At 46.1% G+C, this 16611-nt stretch overlaps 1 protein-coding gene across 1 annotated transcript; it reads right to left on the bottom strand.

Annotated features, from left to right (window-relative positions):
* Positions 1-470: 470 nt before the first annotated feature.
* NFKBIL1 (NFKB inhibitor like 1) lies at positions 471-15972 on the bottom strand. Its single transcript, XM_049765156.1, has 4 exons — positions 15808-15972; positions 15121-15397; positions 1451-1675; positions 471-1284 (listed from the first exon to the last, which is right to left on the bottom strand). Exons 1-4 carry the CDS (start codon positions 15862-15864, stop codon positions 686-688), a joined length of 1158 nt encoding a protein of 385 aa, XP_049621113.1. The 5' UTR covers positions 15865-15972; the 3' UTR covers positions 471-685.
* Positions 15973-16611: the final 639 nt, after the last annotated feature.

The following is a 16611-nucleotide window of genomic DNA, read 5'->3' as shown; positions in this document are numbered from 1 at the left end:
GGCTCTTCCTTTAGCCCTACTCTGCTTCTATTCCCATCCTCCCACAACATGCCCATGGTTCCCCAGCTCCAGCTGCCCCCAACCCAGATCAATGACTCAGCAAAGGGAAAGCCCTGTGCTGGGGGATGGGGTATGAAGTGTAGGGAGGAGGATGTGGTTCTGTCTGGGGAGGGGAGAGAAACTGGTTTTGTTCCCCTTTTGCCCTTATTCACATTATTTCCTCCAGCTGCTCATTGTAGACAGGGAGCTGAGTAGACTGGAAGGCCAATGGGTCTCCTTAGAGCTGACTGTGCAGAGGGTGTGGGGCAAGAAGGGGGCTTCTCGTCTGCCACCGAGGGCACATGTACGTGTATATATGTACATGTCACAGGTGTGGAGGAGCTGTGGGTTGTAGCAAGCAGGGAGGAAAAGGAGATGTCATGAGTGTTGAAAACCACGGCAATGGAAAAAGTCAGAGGAGTCGCTGGGAGTGAGATGTGGAACCAGGTCTTATTAGGAAATGGCAGAGCTGAGGACAGTGGTGGAGCCTGCCCCCAACCCGCTCATCACAAGTTTCAACCCCACCCCATATCCTGGGTGCAGCACAGCTGCCTCTTCCGATTACCCTGGCCCTGACCTGACTGGACTCTTCCGACTGCCCTGCCCCACGGCTACATCCCTGCAGTTTCTGGCTCTATCTCTGGGGTTACTTGAGGGCCTCCGCATGGCGATTCAGGGCCTGAGAAAGAGCTGTCACAGCCCCCATCACCCGGCCCAGCTCCCAGGTCTCAATCTGGTTTCGGAATCGCTGCAGGAAGCGATCAGGGTGCCAGCGAACCTGCTGGACCCTTAAGTACCTTCTCAAAGCCCCATGCTCCTCCAAGGGGGGACCCCTGGCCACCAGGGCAGCAGCCATAGCCTCTGGGTCCCCTCCACCAGGGCAGGGCCAGGGCACATCGCCAAAGCGCCAGAGGCTGCCTCTGCCCACTCCTCCGGGTTGCTCTGCCCTGGGCCCCACCCTGGTGGGCTCTGGCCCTTGGTCCTGGCCCCCATGAGCAGCCTCTTGCGCTCTCCTGGCTCGGCTCTCACGCAGTTCTTCGTCCTTGGCCCGGGCTCGCTCTCGAAAAAGTCGCTGCTCTTCCTCTTGCTGCCTCCAGCTGCGACTAGGGCCCTCAGCCCGTGGGGGTCGACGGGCTCCCAGGGCTTCACGGTGCTGCTGCTGGTGTTTCTGGGCATGCTCCCTGGCCAGGCGATCTGACCAGGCTGAGAAGGACTCAGGTTCCTGGGTCTCGTGGGAAACATCATCTGTTGAGGGACATGAGTGATAGGGGAGATGCTGTAAGAACAGGCAATAACTTCAGGGCAGTACACATTAGGTGCAGGCAGGCTAGTGGGAGCATTTACATAGTGGTTGTAGAAAAGAGGTCAGAGGGAAGAAAGGCAGATGTGAATGGAATTGCGTTTCTCTTACCTTCGTATCTCCCAATGACTTCCTGCCATTCATCTTCCAGTTCTCCCTGTATCTTCTCTCTCCATTCTCTCTCTTTGGAGGCTTCCTCTTCTTCCTCTTCTTCTTCAGCAGACTCCCAGGGGGGTCCCCATCCTAGAATCTGCCCAGGCGTCTCCCCTTCCTTATTCTTTATTCCCATGGCTGAAGGGCAGCGACTCAGTAGTGGCAGGAAGAAGTCCTTGTAGGCTGGTGGGAAAGCAGGGAGCAGAAGTTAATCAGGTCTCCAGGCATTGGCAGGGCACCATCTTGAATCCCAATGGTCACTCACTCCCTTGATCTTAGAGCAATGAAAGGGTTGCCCTCATGGATGCTTTCTGGGTATTAGAAAATCACTGTCACTGGCAAGTACTGATAGTTTATCACATGCATGGGAAGTGTGGTACTTTAAAGCAATCTCATCTGAGACCCCCATAATCTATTTTAGTACCTATTTTTTGGAGCACACCCAGACCTGTTCAGGGGTTACTACTCTTGGCTCTGCACTCAGGTGCTCAGGTGACCATATGGGATGCCAGGGAGGGAACCCAGGTTGGCCGCATGCAAGGTAAACATCCTAACCATCTATCTTGGAAATTCTAACCATTTTCTAGCCTGCTTCCAGCCATCAAAGCAATGTCAGACTTCTGAGTGTGCATTTCCTTTTCTTACTCACAACTATACTTTATACTGTATAATATCTGCAAATATGCTATACCACTATAAATATATACATAGGGAAGTTATCTCTTTTATTTGGGGGGGGCACACCCAGCAGTGCTCAGGGATTATTCCTGGCTGCAGAGGAATACTCAGGAATCACTCCTGGTGGGCTAAGGGGACCATATGGAATGCCGGGGATCGAATCCGGGTCAGCCACATGCAAGGCAAGCACCTTACCCGCTGTACTATGGCTCCAGCCTGAATATTCATCTCTTTATATAATTTTTCAATGAGCCCAGAAAAATAAATGTTTTCAGGGAATTTCTCAAGTCATTCTTGCTACAGGGATGCTAGAAAAGGAATGGGAAGGGGGAAAGGTTGAGACCAACAATGAATTTGAGTCACAGAAACATTGCCTGCAGCAGGGAGCAAGTACTTTCCAAATGTCTGCTGATCTAGGGGAAAGCACTTGAAACACTGGGTCTCACTTAGGGATGGTTGGTTGGGAGAAACATGACCAATATTCATGAACCCCTGGGTCTTGATTCATTGTATCTGCTTCAGTGTCAATTAATTTCTTTGCTAATGCAGCACCTGACCCCTGGACGTACCTCTCAGGGCCATGGGTATTAAGCACTTCTTTCAACACTGGGGCAGAGGAAGGTGAGCAAAACATGCTTCCTTCTCAAAGAGCTACTTTTTCTCCCTGAGCCAGAGGAAAAGGGCAGACAGTATTTAAATCTTTTTTGGTCATGCCCAGTGGTGCTCAGAGTTTACTCCTGGCACTGTGCTCAAAGATCACTCCTGGTAATTCATGCAGACCATAAGCAGTGCTGGGGATCAAATCAGTGTCAGCTGCAAGGAAAGCCCCTAAACCCCCATTGTTTCTCTTTTTGAGTTTTTGGACGACACCTGTTGGTTCTCTTGGCTCTGCACTCAGAAATCATGCCTGGCAAGCTCCAGGGACCATATGGGATGCTGGGGATCAAACCTGGGTCCATCCCAGGTCAGCCACATGCAAGGTAAATGCCCTACCCACTGTGCCATCACTCTAGCTAACCTAAACACCTTGTACTATTTCCTCCATAAATCTTTGTTCCATGATACTGGAAAATACTGGCAACTTTGCAAAAGTATGGCATAACAGTGTTGTCCTGTCATTGCTGGGAGGGCAGAGAAGCATGATGGTTCCAGTACTGGCTGGCCAACAACTGATACCACTGCTTATTTCCTGGTTCACATTAGTGCTCCCAGCCCAAATATCATCAGGTCAAGGGAGGAGGCACTTCTCTTTTTTGGGATGGCCACACCTAGTTTTGCTCAGGGATTACTCCTGGCATGTACTCAAAAGATCACTCGGGGCAGGGCTCAGGGGATCATACTGGGTGCCAAGGATCGAACTCCAGTTGGTGGTATGCAAGGCAGGTACCCTTCCCGCTGTACTATTTCTGGGACCAAGATGCTTCTCTCTCTCTCTCTCTCTCTCTCTCTCTCTCTCTCTCTCTCTCTCTCTCTCCCTCCCTCCCTCTCTTTCTCTCTCTCCCTCCCTCTCTCTCTCTCTCTCTCCTCTCTCTCTCTCCTCTCTCTCTCTCTCTCTCTCTCTCTCTCTCTCTCTCTCTCTCTCTCTCTCTCTCTCTCTTGCTTTTTGGGTCACACCCGGCAGTGCTCAGGCTCTGCGTTCTGTGTTCAGAAATCAATCCTGGCAGGCTTGGGGGACCATATGGGATGCCGGGAATTGAACCACAGTTAGTCCTGGGATGGCTGCGTGCAAGGCAGACGCTCTATGTCTGTTTTACCTCTCCAGCCTAAAGATGCTTCTCTTTAGCAGACATTACCTGTCACAGCCTTACCAATTTGTGCTACTCAGCAAGTATCTAATCCTGCCTGTTGCTTTCAACTGCTCTTTCCCTATCAAGGTTCATAGCAGGTATGTGGGTTGACTGGTATTTAGAAGACTCAAAAATGCATAAGTTTCAAGAAGTAATGCCTCCAATACAAAGTTTGATAAGTACCGCATGATATAGAATAGTAAAGTCACTAAATAAATGACTGGGAGTGGAAAGCATGTCATAGAATATGAAAGTCACTAAATGTCTGGGTGTGGAAAAAGCTGCCTATAAAATTGTACATAGTGGTGGCCAAGAGACAGTCTTGGGGTAGAGTGTTTGCTTTATTCCTGGCTGACCTGGGTTCAATTCCTGGCATCCCATATAGTTCCCTAAGTGTGCCAGGAGTATTTTCTAGCTGCAGAGCTGGGAATAACTCCTGAGTACTGCCAGGTGTACCCTCTCCCCAAAACAAACAAACAAACAAAAGTAGTCTCTACTCACAACTGTGCAAAAAATAAATTGGTTAAAAATACTAAAAGTGGGGGGGGGGGGAGACAAACAAACAAACTAACACTAGAAATAGGTAAAAATTCTGGTCTCTGGGCAGGACTATAGGTAAATCTGTCCCAAACTTAGTTAATATTTTAATGTGAATTAAAAAAATTAAGAATTTAATCATGCTTAAAATTTCTGTAGTCCATCCTAGTCCTATTTTAGTGTACATAAAACATATGAATTTTTGGGCCGGAGAGACAGCATGGAGGTAAGGTGTTTGCCTTGCATGCAGAAGGTTGGTGGTTTGAGTCCCGGCATCCCATGTGATCCCCCAAGTTTGCCAGGAGCAATTTCTGAGCATAGAGCCAGGAGTGATCCCTGAGCACTGCTGGATGTGACCCAAGAATGAAATATATATATATATATATATGAATTTTTTTCTATATATTTGAGTATACTATGTGATTGGCAACTTTTCCCCCCACACAATCAGCAGTGCTCAGGATTTATACTGTGCTCTGTGCTCAGGGATCACTCCTGGCAGTGCTGTGGGAATGTGTGAGTTACCCGTAATTGAACCTTGATTGGCTAGTGTAAGGCAAATGCCCTACTCAATGTACCATCTATCTAGTTCCAGACTTTCTATTTTCATTTTGTATCTTTTTTTGTTTAAAATTTTCTTCAGTAATATACAGGGTCTACCATATTCCATTTTATAACTGTAGTGTTCTATTGTATTTATTTATTTTTTGGCCATGCCTGGCTGGCTGTACTGCACTCAGAAATTATTCCTGGCAGGCTTGGGGACCATATGGGATGCTGGGTATAAAACCTGGGTTGGCTGTATGCAAGGAGCACTACCCACTGTACTATATCACTCCACCCCGCTCTACTGTATTTATCAGAAAATACAGTTAATTATAATAGCTCTGTTAACTAGTAACTAGTAAATAATAATGCATACCATGTAATATATGCAATATGTTATATAATTATGTAACTAATTATATAATAGCACTATATATTATATAATATATAATGTGCAATATATGAATATCCTAATAACACATTTATTAGAAATAACAACAAATGAAAACCCCCCTTATCTCCAATTTTTTTTTTTTTTTTTTTTTTTTTTTGCTTTTTGGGCCACACCTGGTGACACTCAGGGGTTACTCCTGGCTATTCATTCAGAAATTGCTCCTGGAGTCTGGAGCAGTAGCACAAGCGGTAGGTCGTCTGCCTTGATGTGCTAACCTAGGATGGACCACGGTTTGATCCCCTGACATCCCATATGGTCCCCCAAACCAGAAGTGATTTTGAGTGGTCTATCCTAGGTTAGCGTGTGCAAGGTAAATGCCCTACCAGTTGTGCCACCGCTCCAGCTCCTCATCTCCAATTTGAGACTTTGTTTCCCAAGCCATCAACCTCACACATACATTTGTGTTGAGCCAGGGAGATAAACCAAATGGCTGGAGAGCATGCTTTACATGTGAGAATTCAGGGTTAAATTTGATACTTCATGGTCCTTCAAATGGCATTCTAGATGTGAAGTCCCCCCAAAAAAGATTTTATGGAGGAGGTAGTTTAGTGAATAGGGTGCCTGCCTTGCAAGAATGAGGCTGACTTTGATCACTGTTGTTCAGCTCTTTGTTTGATCCCTGTTGTTCAGATTGAGATCTGTGGTTCAACAAGCAATTTCTACTCCCCACACAGACCCAGCAACATCATAGCTAAGTGTATAAGCACTACATGTATGTGTGCTCAATTCCCTGCAACAATATCAACAGAAAGGGAAATAAAAATGATTTATTCATGAATTCTCTTCTTTTTCATAGTAGTTTTTGTGGTGTAGTTTTTGTTTTGCGGTGGTTTTGTGTTTTTTTTTTTTTTTTTTGTGCTGGGGATTGAACTTAGACCTCACACATATGAGGAATATGTCACTAAACAGAGCTATATGTGTGAGTAACCTGTACATGTGCTTTGTCTACCTTTCCCCTGAAAATTATATCTGTAAATATAAGGGTCATATACATTGCAATTATTTATACCCATCTATCTTTTAAAACATTTTTAGGTAAGGGAGAACCAATATTTTCCCACTTTTATTGAAGTGCTGGGAATCAAATCCAGGGTCCCACATGTTCAGACCAAATGCTGAGTAGTAACAACCTGGACCCCTCAAATTTTCTCTTACAGTATTTGACTTCAGGAGGTTTTTCTCTTCTCCAGGAATATAATTTTTCTTCTTTGCATTTTTTCCATATATATATTTTTTTTTTTTGGTTTTGTTTTGTTTTGGTTTTTTTTTGTTTGTTTTTGGTCACACCGGCTTTGCTCAGGGGTTACTCCGGGCTCTATGCTCAGAAATCGCTCCTGGCAGGCACAGGGGACCATATGGGATGCCAGAATTCGAACCACTGTCCTTCTGCATGCAAGGCAAATGCCTTATCACTGGGCCCCTATATATATATATATATATATATTTTTTTTTTTTTTTTTACGAGGTGGTAATAGTTGTGGTGTTTGGGTCACCTCCAAAAAGTTGACTGGGAGCTACTCCTAGTTTTGTGTTCAGTGGTTGCTCCTAGAGGTATGCTTGCAAGGCCAGTGCTTTAACCCCTATACAAACTTTCCAGCCCTCTCCTATATTTTTAAAAATTTAAAATCTTGGGCCCGGAGAGATAACACAGTGGTGTTTGCCTTGCAAGCAGCCGATCCAGGACCAAAGGTGGTTGGTTCGAATCCCAGTGTCCCCCCCAGGAGCTATTTCTGAGCAGACAGCCAGGAGTAACCATTGAGCACCGCCGGGTGTGGCCCAAAAAACAAAACAAACAAACAAACAAAAAATTTAAAATCTTAAAAGGTACAGAGTATGTACAATAAACAATCCCTATTTCCAGAAAATTATTTGGGTGACCCCAAACAATTTAGTCCTACAGGGGATTTCCCCTTTGGGAAACATGCCATGTGTTTTTGTTTTTTTTTAATTTTTTTTTGGTTTTTGGGTCACACCCGGCAGTGCTCAGGGGTTATTCCTGGCTCCAGACTCAGAAATTGCTCCTGGCAGGCACGGGGGACCATATGGGACGCCGGGATTCGAACCGATGACCTCCTGCATGAAAGGCAAACACCTTACCTCCATGCTATCTCTCCGGCCCCCTTTTTTTTTTTTTTTTTAATTTTTTAAATTTTTTATTTTTGAGTTTTTGGGTCACACCTGGCAGCACTCAGGGGTTACTCCTGGCTCTACGCTCTGAAATCACTCCTGGCAGGCTCAAGGGACCATATGGGACGTCGGGATTCAAACCACCGACCTTCTGCATTCGAGGCAAACGCCTTACCTCCATGCTATCTCTCCGGCCCCACCATGTTTTTGGAATATACTCTTTCTGTCACACTTGGGTGCCTAATCTGTTATTTTCATTTTTAGGCCACATCAGACCAGTGCAGTGCTGAGACATCTCTCCCTGCAATATTTGGACCACCATGTAGTACTGAGGATTGAACTTAGGCCTCTAATATGCAAAGCATGAGCATCTTCCTGGCCCTTATAATTTACTTTTGAGTCAGATGAAAGTAGGACACTTTCCTCCATGAGACAAATGTTCAATATTGTTTATTAAATAGTCTGTGTCCTACCAACAATTGGAAATGCCAATTATTTTTAACCAATTTAGTAGTATAAACTTTCCCCATTATTTATTAACATGCTTTGCTTTTTATATAAAGAAAAATAAATACTTTAAAATTATGTACAGTAAAATGCATATTTTGGAACCTCTCAGCATTTTCCTTTCCTTTTCTTTCTTTTTTTTTTTTTGGGCCATACCCGGTAATGCTCAGGAGTTACTCCTGGCTATGCACTCAGAAATCGCTCCTGGCTCAGGGGACCATAGGGACACTGGGGATCAAACCCAGGTCCGTCCTAGGTTGGCCACATGCAAGGTAAACATCCTACTGCTGTGCTGTCGCTCTACCCCCATCAGTACTTCTTATGATGATATAATTTCTATCTTAAAGAATACTCAAACTGGGGCCAGAATAATAGCACAGCAGGTAGGACATTTGCCTTGCATGCAGCCAACCCAAGTTCAATCTCTGCATCCCATATGGTCCCCGAGCATCACCAGGAAAGACCCCTGAACCCAGAGCCAGGAGTAACCCGAGACCCACCAGTGTGCCTCAAAACAACAACAACAACAACAACAACAACAACAACAACAACAGCAAAGCAAAAGTATATTCAAACTAACCAGTTAACATTTTAATTTTATACATTTTTTGGGGGGTCACACCTGGCTGCACTCAGGGGTTACTCTTAGCTCTATGCTCAGAAATCGCTCCTGGCAGGCTCGGGGAACCATATGGGATGCCAGGATTTGATCCACTGTCCTGCATGAAGGCAAATGCCCCACCTCCATACTATCTCCCTGGCCCTTTATTAATTTTTTAAAATTTGTTTTGGTTTTCTTTGGAACACATCCAGAAATGCCCTTGTCTTACTGTTACTCCTAATTCTGTTCTTAGGGATCACTCCTGGCAGAGACTGGGGGACCATTTATAGTGCCAGGAATTGAACCAAGGTCAGCCCTGTGTAAGTCAAGTACCTCACCATATCTCTAGCCTATCTCTTTAGCCCTGGTAAACATTTGTAATGATGCCAATGTTAGAAGTGTAGTTTGAGTGATGACTGATGAGGCTCAAGAAGAAAAAGTAATGAGTATGGAGATTAATGAGTCCTTGAGAAGAAATTGGAGTAATAATACAGTGGGTAGGGCACTTGCCTTATACCCAGCTGACCTGGGTTTGAGCCTTAGCACCTTATTTGGTCCCCCTGTTCCCCTAGGAGTGATCTCTGAGCACAGAGTAAGGAGTAAATCCTAAGTACCACTGGGTGTGACCTAAAAGTAAAAAAAGAAAAGGTCCTTTGAGGAGTAGATGCTTATGTTGAGGTAGGAAGGAAGGATAATTTAGCAAAGAGATATGTGGACAGGCGGGTAAGAGACATGTAGCTTTGTGAAAATCTGACTAGGGTCCCTGAAGACACACTACAAAGATAGTTGTGGGTTTGTGGGTGTGCTGTAGGAAGTAAGGCTGGAAAGACAAATGGAACGTATGTACACCGGATGGCTTAGCCATCTACAGAATAGGGACCCAGCCTCCATCTCTGGGCAGATCAAAATGGGTAATAGATGGAAAATGTGGCACATGGCAAAAGTACAATGAAAATTAGAGTAGAAAACTAAATGTGGGGCTGGAGATAGCATGGAGATAAGGCATTTGCTTTGCATGCAGAAGGACAGTGGTTCAAATCCCAGCATCCTATATGGTCCCCTAAGCCTGCCAGGAATGACTTCTGAGTGTAGAGCTAGGAGTAACCTCTGAGTGCTGCTGAGTATGACCCAAAAACCAAAAAAAAAAAAAAAAAAAAAAAAAAGAAAAAAAAAAAGAACTAAATGTGCTGGTTAGTGTAAAAGCCCCTGAGTCTGATTTCTAAAATTGCATGGTTCCCCTGAACACAGCTAGGTATAGCTAGGTGGTCTCTGAGTACTGCAATGCTATTCTACCTAGGAATGGGAGTCTCCGTGCCCCCTTTCCCCATCCAGTACTGTTTGAGAGGCCCTTAAAACAAATAAAAATACCCAGATTGGCTTTAACTTCATCATTTTATATTTTTATCACTAATAATATTTTAGGTGTGGGCCCAGAGAGATAACACAGCGGCGTTTGCCTTGCAAGCAGCCGATCCAGGACCAAAGGTGGTTAGTTCGAATCCCGGTGTCCCATATGGTCCCCCGTGCCTGCCAGGAGCTATTTCTGAGCAGACAGCCAGGAGTAACCCCTGAGCACCACCGGGTGTGGCCCAAAAACAAAACAAAACAAAAAAATAAAAAAAAATAATTTTTTAGGTGTTAGGAACCAAATCTAAGTTGCCTCTGTTCTAGGGTGTGCTCTACCCTAAACCATATCTGTGGCCCCTATACTTCATTATTTTGGTAAAAGCTGTGGTAATATGTCCCTCAATCCTTGCCCCATCTCAATATTTCTATACTCTATTCCTAAACTACACAAAGTATCCCATGAAGTGATAAATTTCCAAAATAGTGTTCCCAAAGTCCTAAAGGTAGGATCATGTAGATGGTTCAACAGCAGGAAGTTCATGTGTAGGAGGCCCAGGAACTACATGGCTCTTTTAAGTACCACTAGGAGTGACCCCTGAGCACTACATCACTGAAAAGGGTCCAAAAGCAAAAGGTAAAAAAATCATAAACTGGGCCGGGCGGTGGCGCTAAAGGTAAGGTGCCTGCCTTGCCTGCGCTAGCCTTGGACGGACCACAGTTCGATCCCCCGGTGTCCCATATGGTCCCCCAAGCCAGGAGCAACTTCTGAGCACATAGCCAGGAGTAACCCCTGAGCGTTACCGGGTGTGGCCCAAAAACCAAAAAAAAAAAAAAAAAAAAAAATCATAAACTTCCAAAGACAGAGCATTCATTAATATCAATTAGCTATGACAATCCTACTAACCAATTCAACATGAATTCAGATTTAACTTGGGAATAAGGAAGAAACTAACCAGAGAGATTCTGGGTTATTTCATCTGTTCAGAGATGCTTATTCTAAAGCTGCAGGAAGCTGAATGAAGTGGGTCTTTCTACCAAGGAGATAGAAGGCCACCTGGTGGCTGAGCTGGTGGGCAACCACTAGGAAGGCCTAAGACTTAACAGGGATTTGGAGTGATTCAAGTGCAGGTCCCCTTTGGAAGAAAATCCATCAGTTGTGATATGTTAGACAAGTACCTGAGCATTCTGCCCTGGCTTTCTTGGACTATAAATCAGAAAACATAAATCTCACATTCTTAGAATCAAATGCAACCAAGACTATTTACTTATTTATTGGTTTCTCAAGGGGCCCATGGCCCCTCCTGGCGAATCAGCCAACTGTCCTAGGTCAGCGCGTGCAAGGCAAATGCCGTACCGCTTGCACCACCACTCCACCCCCCATAAGGGATACTTTTTTTTTTTTTTTGGTTTTTGGGCCACACCCGGCAGTGCTCAGGGGTTACTCCTGGCTGTCTGCTCAGAAATAGCTCCTGGCAGGCACGGGGGACCATATGGGGCACCGGGATTTGAACCAACCACCTTTGGTCCTGGATCGGCTGCTTGCAAGGCAAACGCCGCTGTGCTATCTCTCCGGGCCCGTGGGATACTTTTATTATTCAAAAATTCTTACTTTAGGGCTGGAGAGATAGTACAGTGGGTAGGGTTCAATCCCCTAGCATCCCATATGATTCTGTAGGCACTGTAAGGAGTAATTCCTGAGTGCAGAGCCAGCATTGCTGGGGGCAGTGAGAAGAAAAGAAAAAGGTTTTATTTGAATGAGATTAAAAAGCAAAAAGATGGGACCAGAGCGGTGGTGCAAGTGGTAAGGCGTATGCCTTGCCTGCGCTAACGTAGAACGGACAGAGGTTCGATCCCCTGATGTCCCATATGGTCCCCCAAGCCAGGAGCGATTTTTGAGCGCATAGCCAGGAGTAACCCCTGAGCGCCAACAGGTGTGGCCCCAAAACAAAACAAAACAAAACAAAAAGTAAAAATACTTCTCTAATAAGTGCCAAAATTTCACCAAATTCTTGTTCATTTACTCATCACAACTTCCATTCTAGAGAGGCAAATTAAATTCACAGAAGTGAGGTTCCTGTCACATAGTCTGTAAAAGATAGAGTTGGAACTGGAGTGAGGTCTGAGATCTGCTTCAGAGTACTCTGCTGTTGCCCTATCAGTTTTGAGTTGCATACTTGAACTTTATAAACATCCTCTCTGTTTTAAAACAAAACAAAAATACCAGACAACAAACTTCAAATATGTTAAGGGTAATAAAATTCACTTATCCTAAATAAAAGGTGACATGCTACTATGTGGGGGAGGTTTTGGTGTGAGATGACTGTGTGCATTTGGAAAGCTGGTAATAGTAATCAAACTGACTTAAGATTATCTATCCCGGGGCCGGGCAGTGGCGCTAGAGGTAAGGTGCCTTGCCTTGCCTGTGCTAGCCTTGGACGGACCGCGGTTCGATTCCCCGGTGTCCCATATGGTCCCCCAAGCCAGGAGCGACTTCTGAGCGCATACCAGGAGTAACCCCTGAGCATCACTGGGTGTGGCCCAAAAACCAAAAAAAAAAAAAAAGATTATCTATCCCAACCTAGAGATTTTCCCTTAATGCTCTTACTTTAAAGGAGGTACCAAGGGCCAGAGAGACAGTAAAGGGGTAAGGGTGCTTGCCTTGCACAGGGTTGACTATAGTTTGGTCCTTGGCACCACAGATGGTCTCCCCCCACCCCATATATACATAAAATGAGGTACTAATAAGGCTCATTCATATTTCACATACATGAAACCTTGAGTTTGATCCCTGATACCTTTTTTTTTTTTAAATAGAGGTAGGTAGTGGACTACAGAGAGTTCAGTAGGTTGGACCAAAAGGCATTACATACAGAAAGATTTGATCCTCAGTGCTATATGGTCTCTGAGCATAGAGCTGGGAAGAGTGCCTCAACACTGCTTGAAGAGGCTTTCCCCTCCACTGCTCCCAAATGAAAGTCTAGTACTAAGGAGGGTTTATATCCTATGCCACTTTATTACCAACAGGTAATAGGTAGTTTTCTAAGATCAGATATTTTAGGGGTTTGTGATAAGAAATCACACACTTGGTATATAATATAGACCAGAAGAGCTTGGGTCCCCCCAGTAACCAAACACAAGAATGCTTTAACAGTAAAATGTATGAATATTGACATAAATAGCATAAACACTAATCATAGATAGCTTCAATTTAGTTTTGTTTGTTTGTTTTTTGGACCATACTCGGCAGTGCTCAGGGGCTACTCCTGACTCTGTGTTCAGGAATCTCTCCTGGTGGGTTGAGAGACTGGGATGCTGGGGATCAAACCAGGGTTGGCTGGCAAGGCAAATGCTCTACCTGCTGTGCTATCACTTCAGCCTCTCGGTTTAGATTTTAACACCAAATGAGTTTGGTGGCAAAATGATAAAAAAAAAAAAATATTTGGGGAGCTGGCAAGGTGGCGCTAGAGGTAAGGTGTCTGCCTTGCAGTGCTAGCCAAGGAAGGACAGCGGTTCGGTCCCCCCGCGTCCCATATGGTCCACCCAAGCCAGGGGCAATTTCTGAGCACTTAGCCAGGAGTAACCCCTGAACATCAAACAGGTGTGGCCTGAAAAACCAAAAAGAAAAAAAATTTGGTTCTCAGAGTGCTTTTTAATATAATTATGGAAAAGGAAAATAGTATTTTTTTTTTTTTTTTTTTTTTTTGGTTTTTGGGCCACACCCTGTGACGCTCAGGGGTTACTCCTGGCTATGCGCTCAGAAGTTGCTCCTGGCTTCTTGGGGGACCATATGGGACGCCGGGGGATCGAACCGCGGTCCGTCCTAGGCTAGCGCAGGCAAGGCAGGCACCTTACCTCCAGCGCCACCGCCCGGCCCCGGAAAATAGTATTTTTAATAATGACAATTGCATGCATGTACCAAATGATGATCACATGCTAGTTCTTCCATTATGTTTTTTTTTTATTTTTTTGGGCGGTCATACCTGGCAGCGCTCACGGGTTACTACTGGCTCTGTGCTCAGAAATCGCTCCTGGCAGGTTCGGAGGACCATATGGGATGCCAGGATTCAAACCATCGTCCTTCTTTATGCAAGGCAAATGCCCTACCTCCATGCTATCTCTCCGGCCCCTCCAATTATGTATTTATGTCATTTTACTCTCCAAACATATTTCATAGTACGGTTGTTCTATACATGGCTCCATCAGCATGTAATTTGCTATCATATCACACAGGATGGAATAGACAACGGGATATGCACTTGACTTTCATACAGCTGATCGAGGTTCAATCCTTGGCTTCCCAAAGAATCCGTAGAGCCCCACCAGGTGTGATTTGTGAGCTCAGAGTTGGGACTTGAGCACTTCAGGGTGTGGCCCTCCTACCCACCTCCCCCCAAAAAAACTTCACAAGAAACAACTATAGTTGTAAAGAGTTCAGAGGCTCTGTGCCTTTTGGCAGACTACTTAACTTCTCTCTGCTATTTCCTCATCTAGAAAAATGGGGCTAATTTTAGTACTTATAACTTTACAGAGCTGTTGTGAGGACGAAATGAGTTGCTTTGTGAGAAGGGCCTGGCACAAAGCAAGACTTATTATTTACTTTACACAAGGGCAATCTAAGTCTCCGGGAAGTTTAATAACTTGCCCAATAGCTATTAAGTATAGGTAGTTACATCTTAACCCAGCAATCTAACTTTAGCGTCTACACGTCACATCCTGTGTGGAAGCCCTGGGATTGATGACGCCCTGCCCCACGCCCCAAAAGTGAAATTTGTTTCTTGTTGGGCTGAGAGGCTAGAATCCACACATAGGCCATGTGCTATATCTATAGCGGAGTCGCATCTCTGACCCGCACAAAAGTGATATTTGAAGACTAATTTGAGGTTTGGGGCATGCGAGGCCCATCTGACTTGAGCACAAACCCTAGGGACTGGCCTCTCGGGTGAACGACCTTCTGAGTGCTAACAAGCAAGCAGCTCGTTCTCAAACACTTGCAAGGCCTTGGCCTCGCACCAGGCAGCTGCTAGGTGTCCCGGGGAACACTCACCATCAGGGCCTTGGCGAGCGGCAGCATGCAGCGCCGTGTCACCATGTCGGTCCTGGTGGGCAGGGTCTGCCCCCAGCCGCAGCAGCAGGCACAGGGCCGGGGCATCGTGGCGGGCACAGGCTCGGTGCAGAGGCGGGGGGTGCCCAGCGTCCACGTCCAGGCCGGGGTGTCGCTGCAGGAGCGCCTGGGCCCGGACCAGCCGGCCTGCTGACAGGTAGCGACGGAAGCGACGCTCTCGGCGCTGGCGGCGGGAGGCGGAGGCCATGGAACTCTTGGGCTGAGAAAGAGAAAAAGCAGCAGCAGTCAGGCCCCCCAAATCTGGCTGCCACCCCCCCTGGCAGTCCTTGATTGAGCCTTGGGGTCGCCCATGGCTTCTTTCTTCAGTGAGATGCAGGGGCCTCGAGGGAGCCTAGGTTGGTCCTTAGGAGATGATGGGTCTGAGGCTTAGGGGTACCAGATGTGGGGGTACCAGGATGGACTCACTTCATGGAAAAGCTAAGAAATGGCTCCATAATGGCTCTGAGGCTCATAAACCCATTCCAGTTTGTAATTCTCCTCACTAAGGGACTTTTGCAAAAGACTGATGGGGGGGAGCAAAAAAATTTTTTTTATCTGCAGAAAATTTGAATTTCAAAATTGCACAGCAAACTTCAAATCATGATTGAGAGAAATGGAAGAGAAATGTACCCGGTAGACAGAAGTAGAGGCTTCACCCTCTGGGACCTGGGGGGAGGGGTTACTCATCAGCCCAGTCCCCCGCCCCCCGAAGTACCCCCAGAGCTGTAGGCCTGAGGCCTGGAGTTTTTAAGACGCTCCGAGGAAGGGGAGGCGGGAAGGGCGGAGACACTCGAGGCTGGCGGAAATGACGTAAGCCGAGACGCGTGGAAAGGGCGGAAATGAGCCGTAGAGGCGCGGTACCGGAAGTTCTCCTTCCCCGAGGGGCTGGACGAGGCGAGTGAGGGCGAATGAGAGGGCCGGGTTTGGAAAGGGCGGGGCGAGCGCGTGTCTCCTCATTCTGATCTCGTAAGGAAACTGTGGAGCCTCAAGACGAAGGTTCCACCTGAGACCGGAAAACTGGGCGGTGGGCGCAGAAAAGGCGCCAGACAGAGGAGAAGGAGGCTGGATGATGTGTCGTTTGGGGGTTTAGTTGCATCTTCCTCGAGTGTGAGGGAAGTTCAGAATAGGCGTAAGGATAAGACAAATAGAGGAAAGAGAGATAAAGAGATAAATTGGGGGTGGGAGTGAGCACAGTAGGAAGGGCGTTCGCTTTACACGCACCTGGCCCGGGTTCGATATCCGGCATTCTCTATGGCCCCCTGAGACTGCCAGGAGTAACTATTGAGTGCCACCGGGTGTGACCCAACAAATGGTCCCCAAGTCTGCCAGGAGTAATTTCTGAGCGCTGCATAACTCCGAATAAAGATAAAATCAAGATAAAAATGGAAACAAACAAAATCACATATACACACTCTGAACTCAAAAACAGATCAA

Source organism: Suncus etruscus, chromosome 18 (assembly GCF_024139225.1).
Source record: "Suncus etruscus isolate mSunEtr1 chromosome 18, mSunEtr1.pri.cur, whole genome shotgun sequence".
NCBI classification, from domain to species: Eukaryota; Metazoa; Chordata; class Mammalia; order Eulipotyphla; family Soricidae; genus Suncus; species Suncus etruscus.
The sequence above is the reverse complement of the archived record's forward strand: the minus strand, read 5'-3'. Positions and strand labels throughout refer to the sequence as shown.

Coding starts and splice junctions, on each gene's coding strand:
- NFKBIL1 (XM_049765156.1), bottom strand. CDS start 15,864: ATGAGTAACCCCTCCCCCCAGGTCCCAGAGGGTGAAGCCTCTACTTCT. Junction 15,398..15,807: donor CCTCTACTTCTGTCTACCGG/GTACATTTCTCT, acceptor TCTCTTTCTCAG/CCCAAGAGTTCCATGGCCTC. Junction 1,676..15,120: donor CGCTCGCCAAGGCCCTGATG/GTGAGTGTTCCC, acceptor CTTTCCCACCAG/CCTACAAGGACTTCTTCCTG.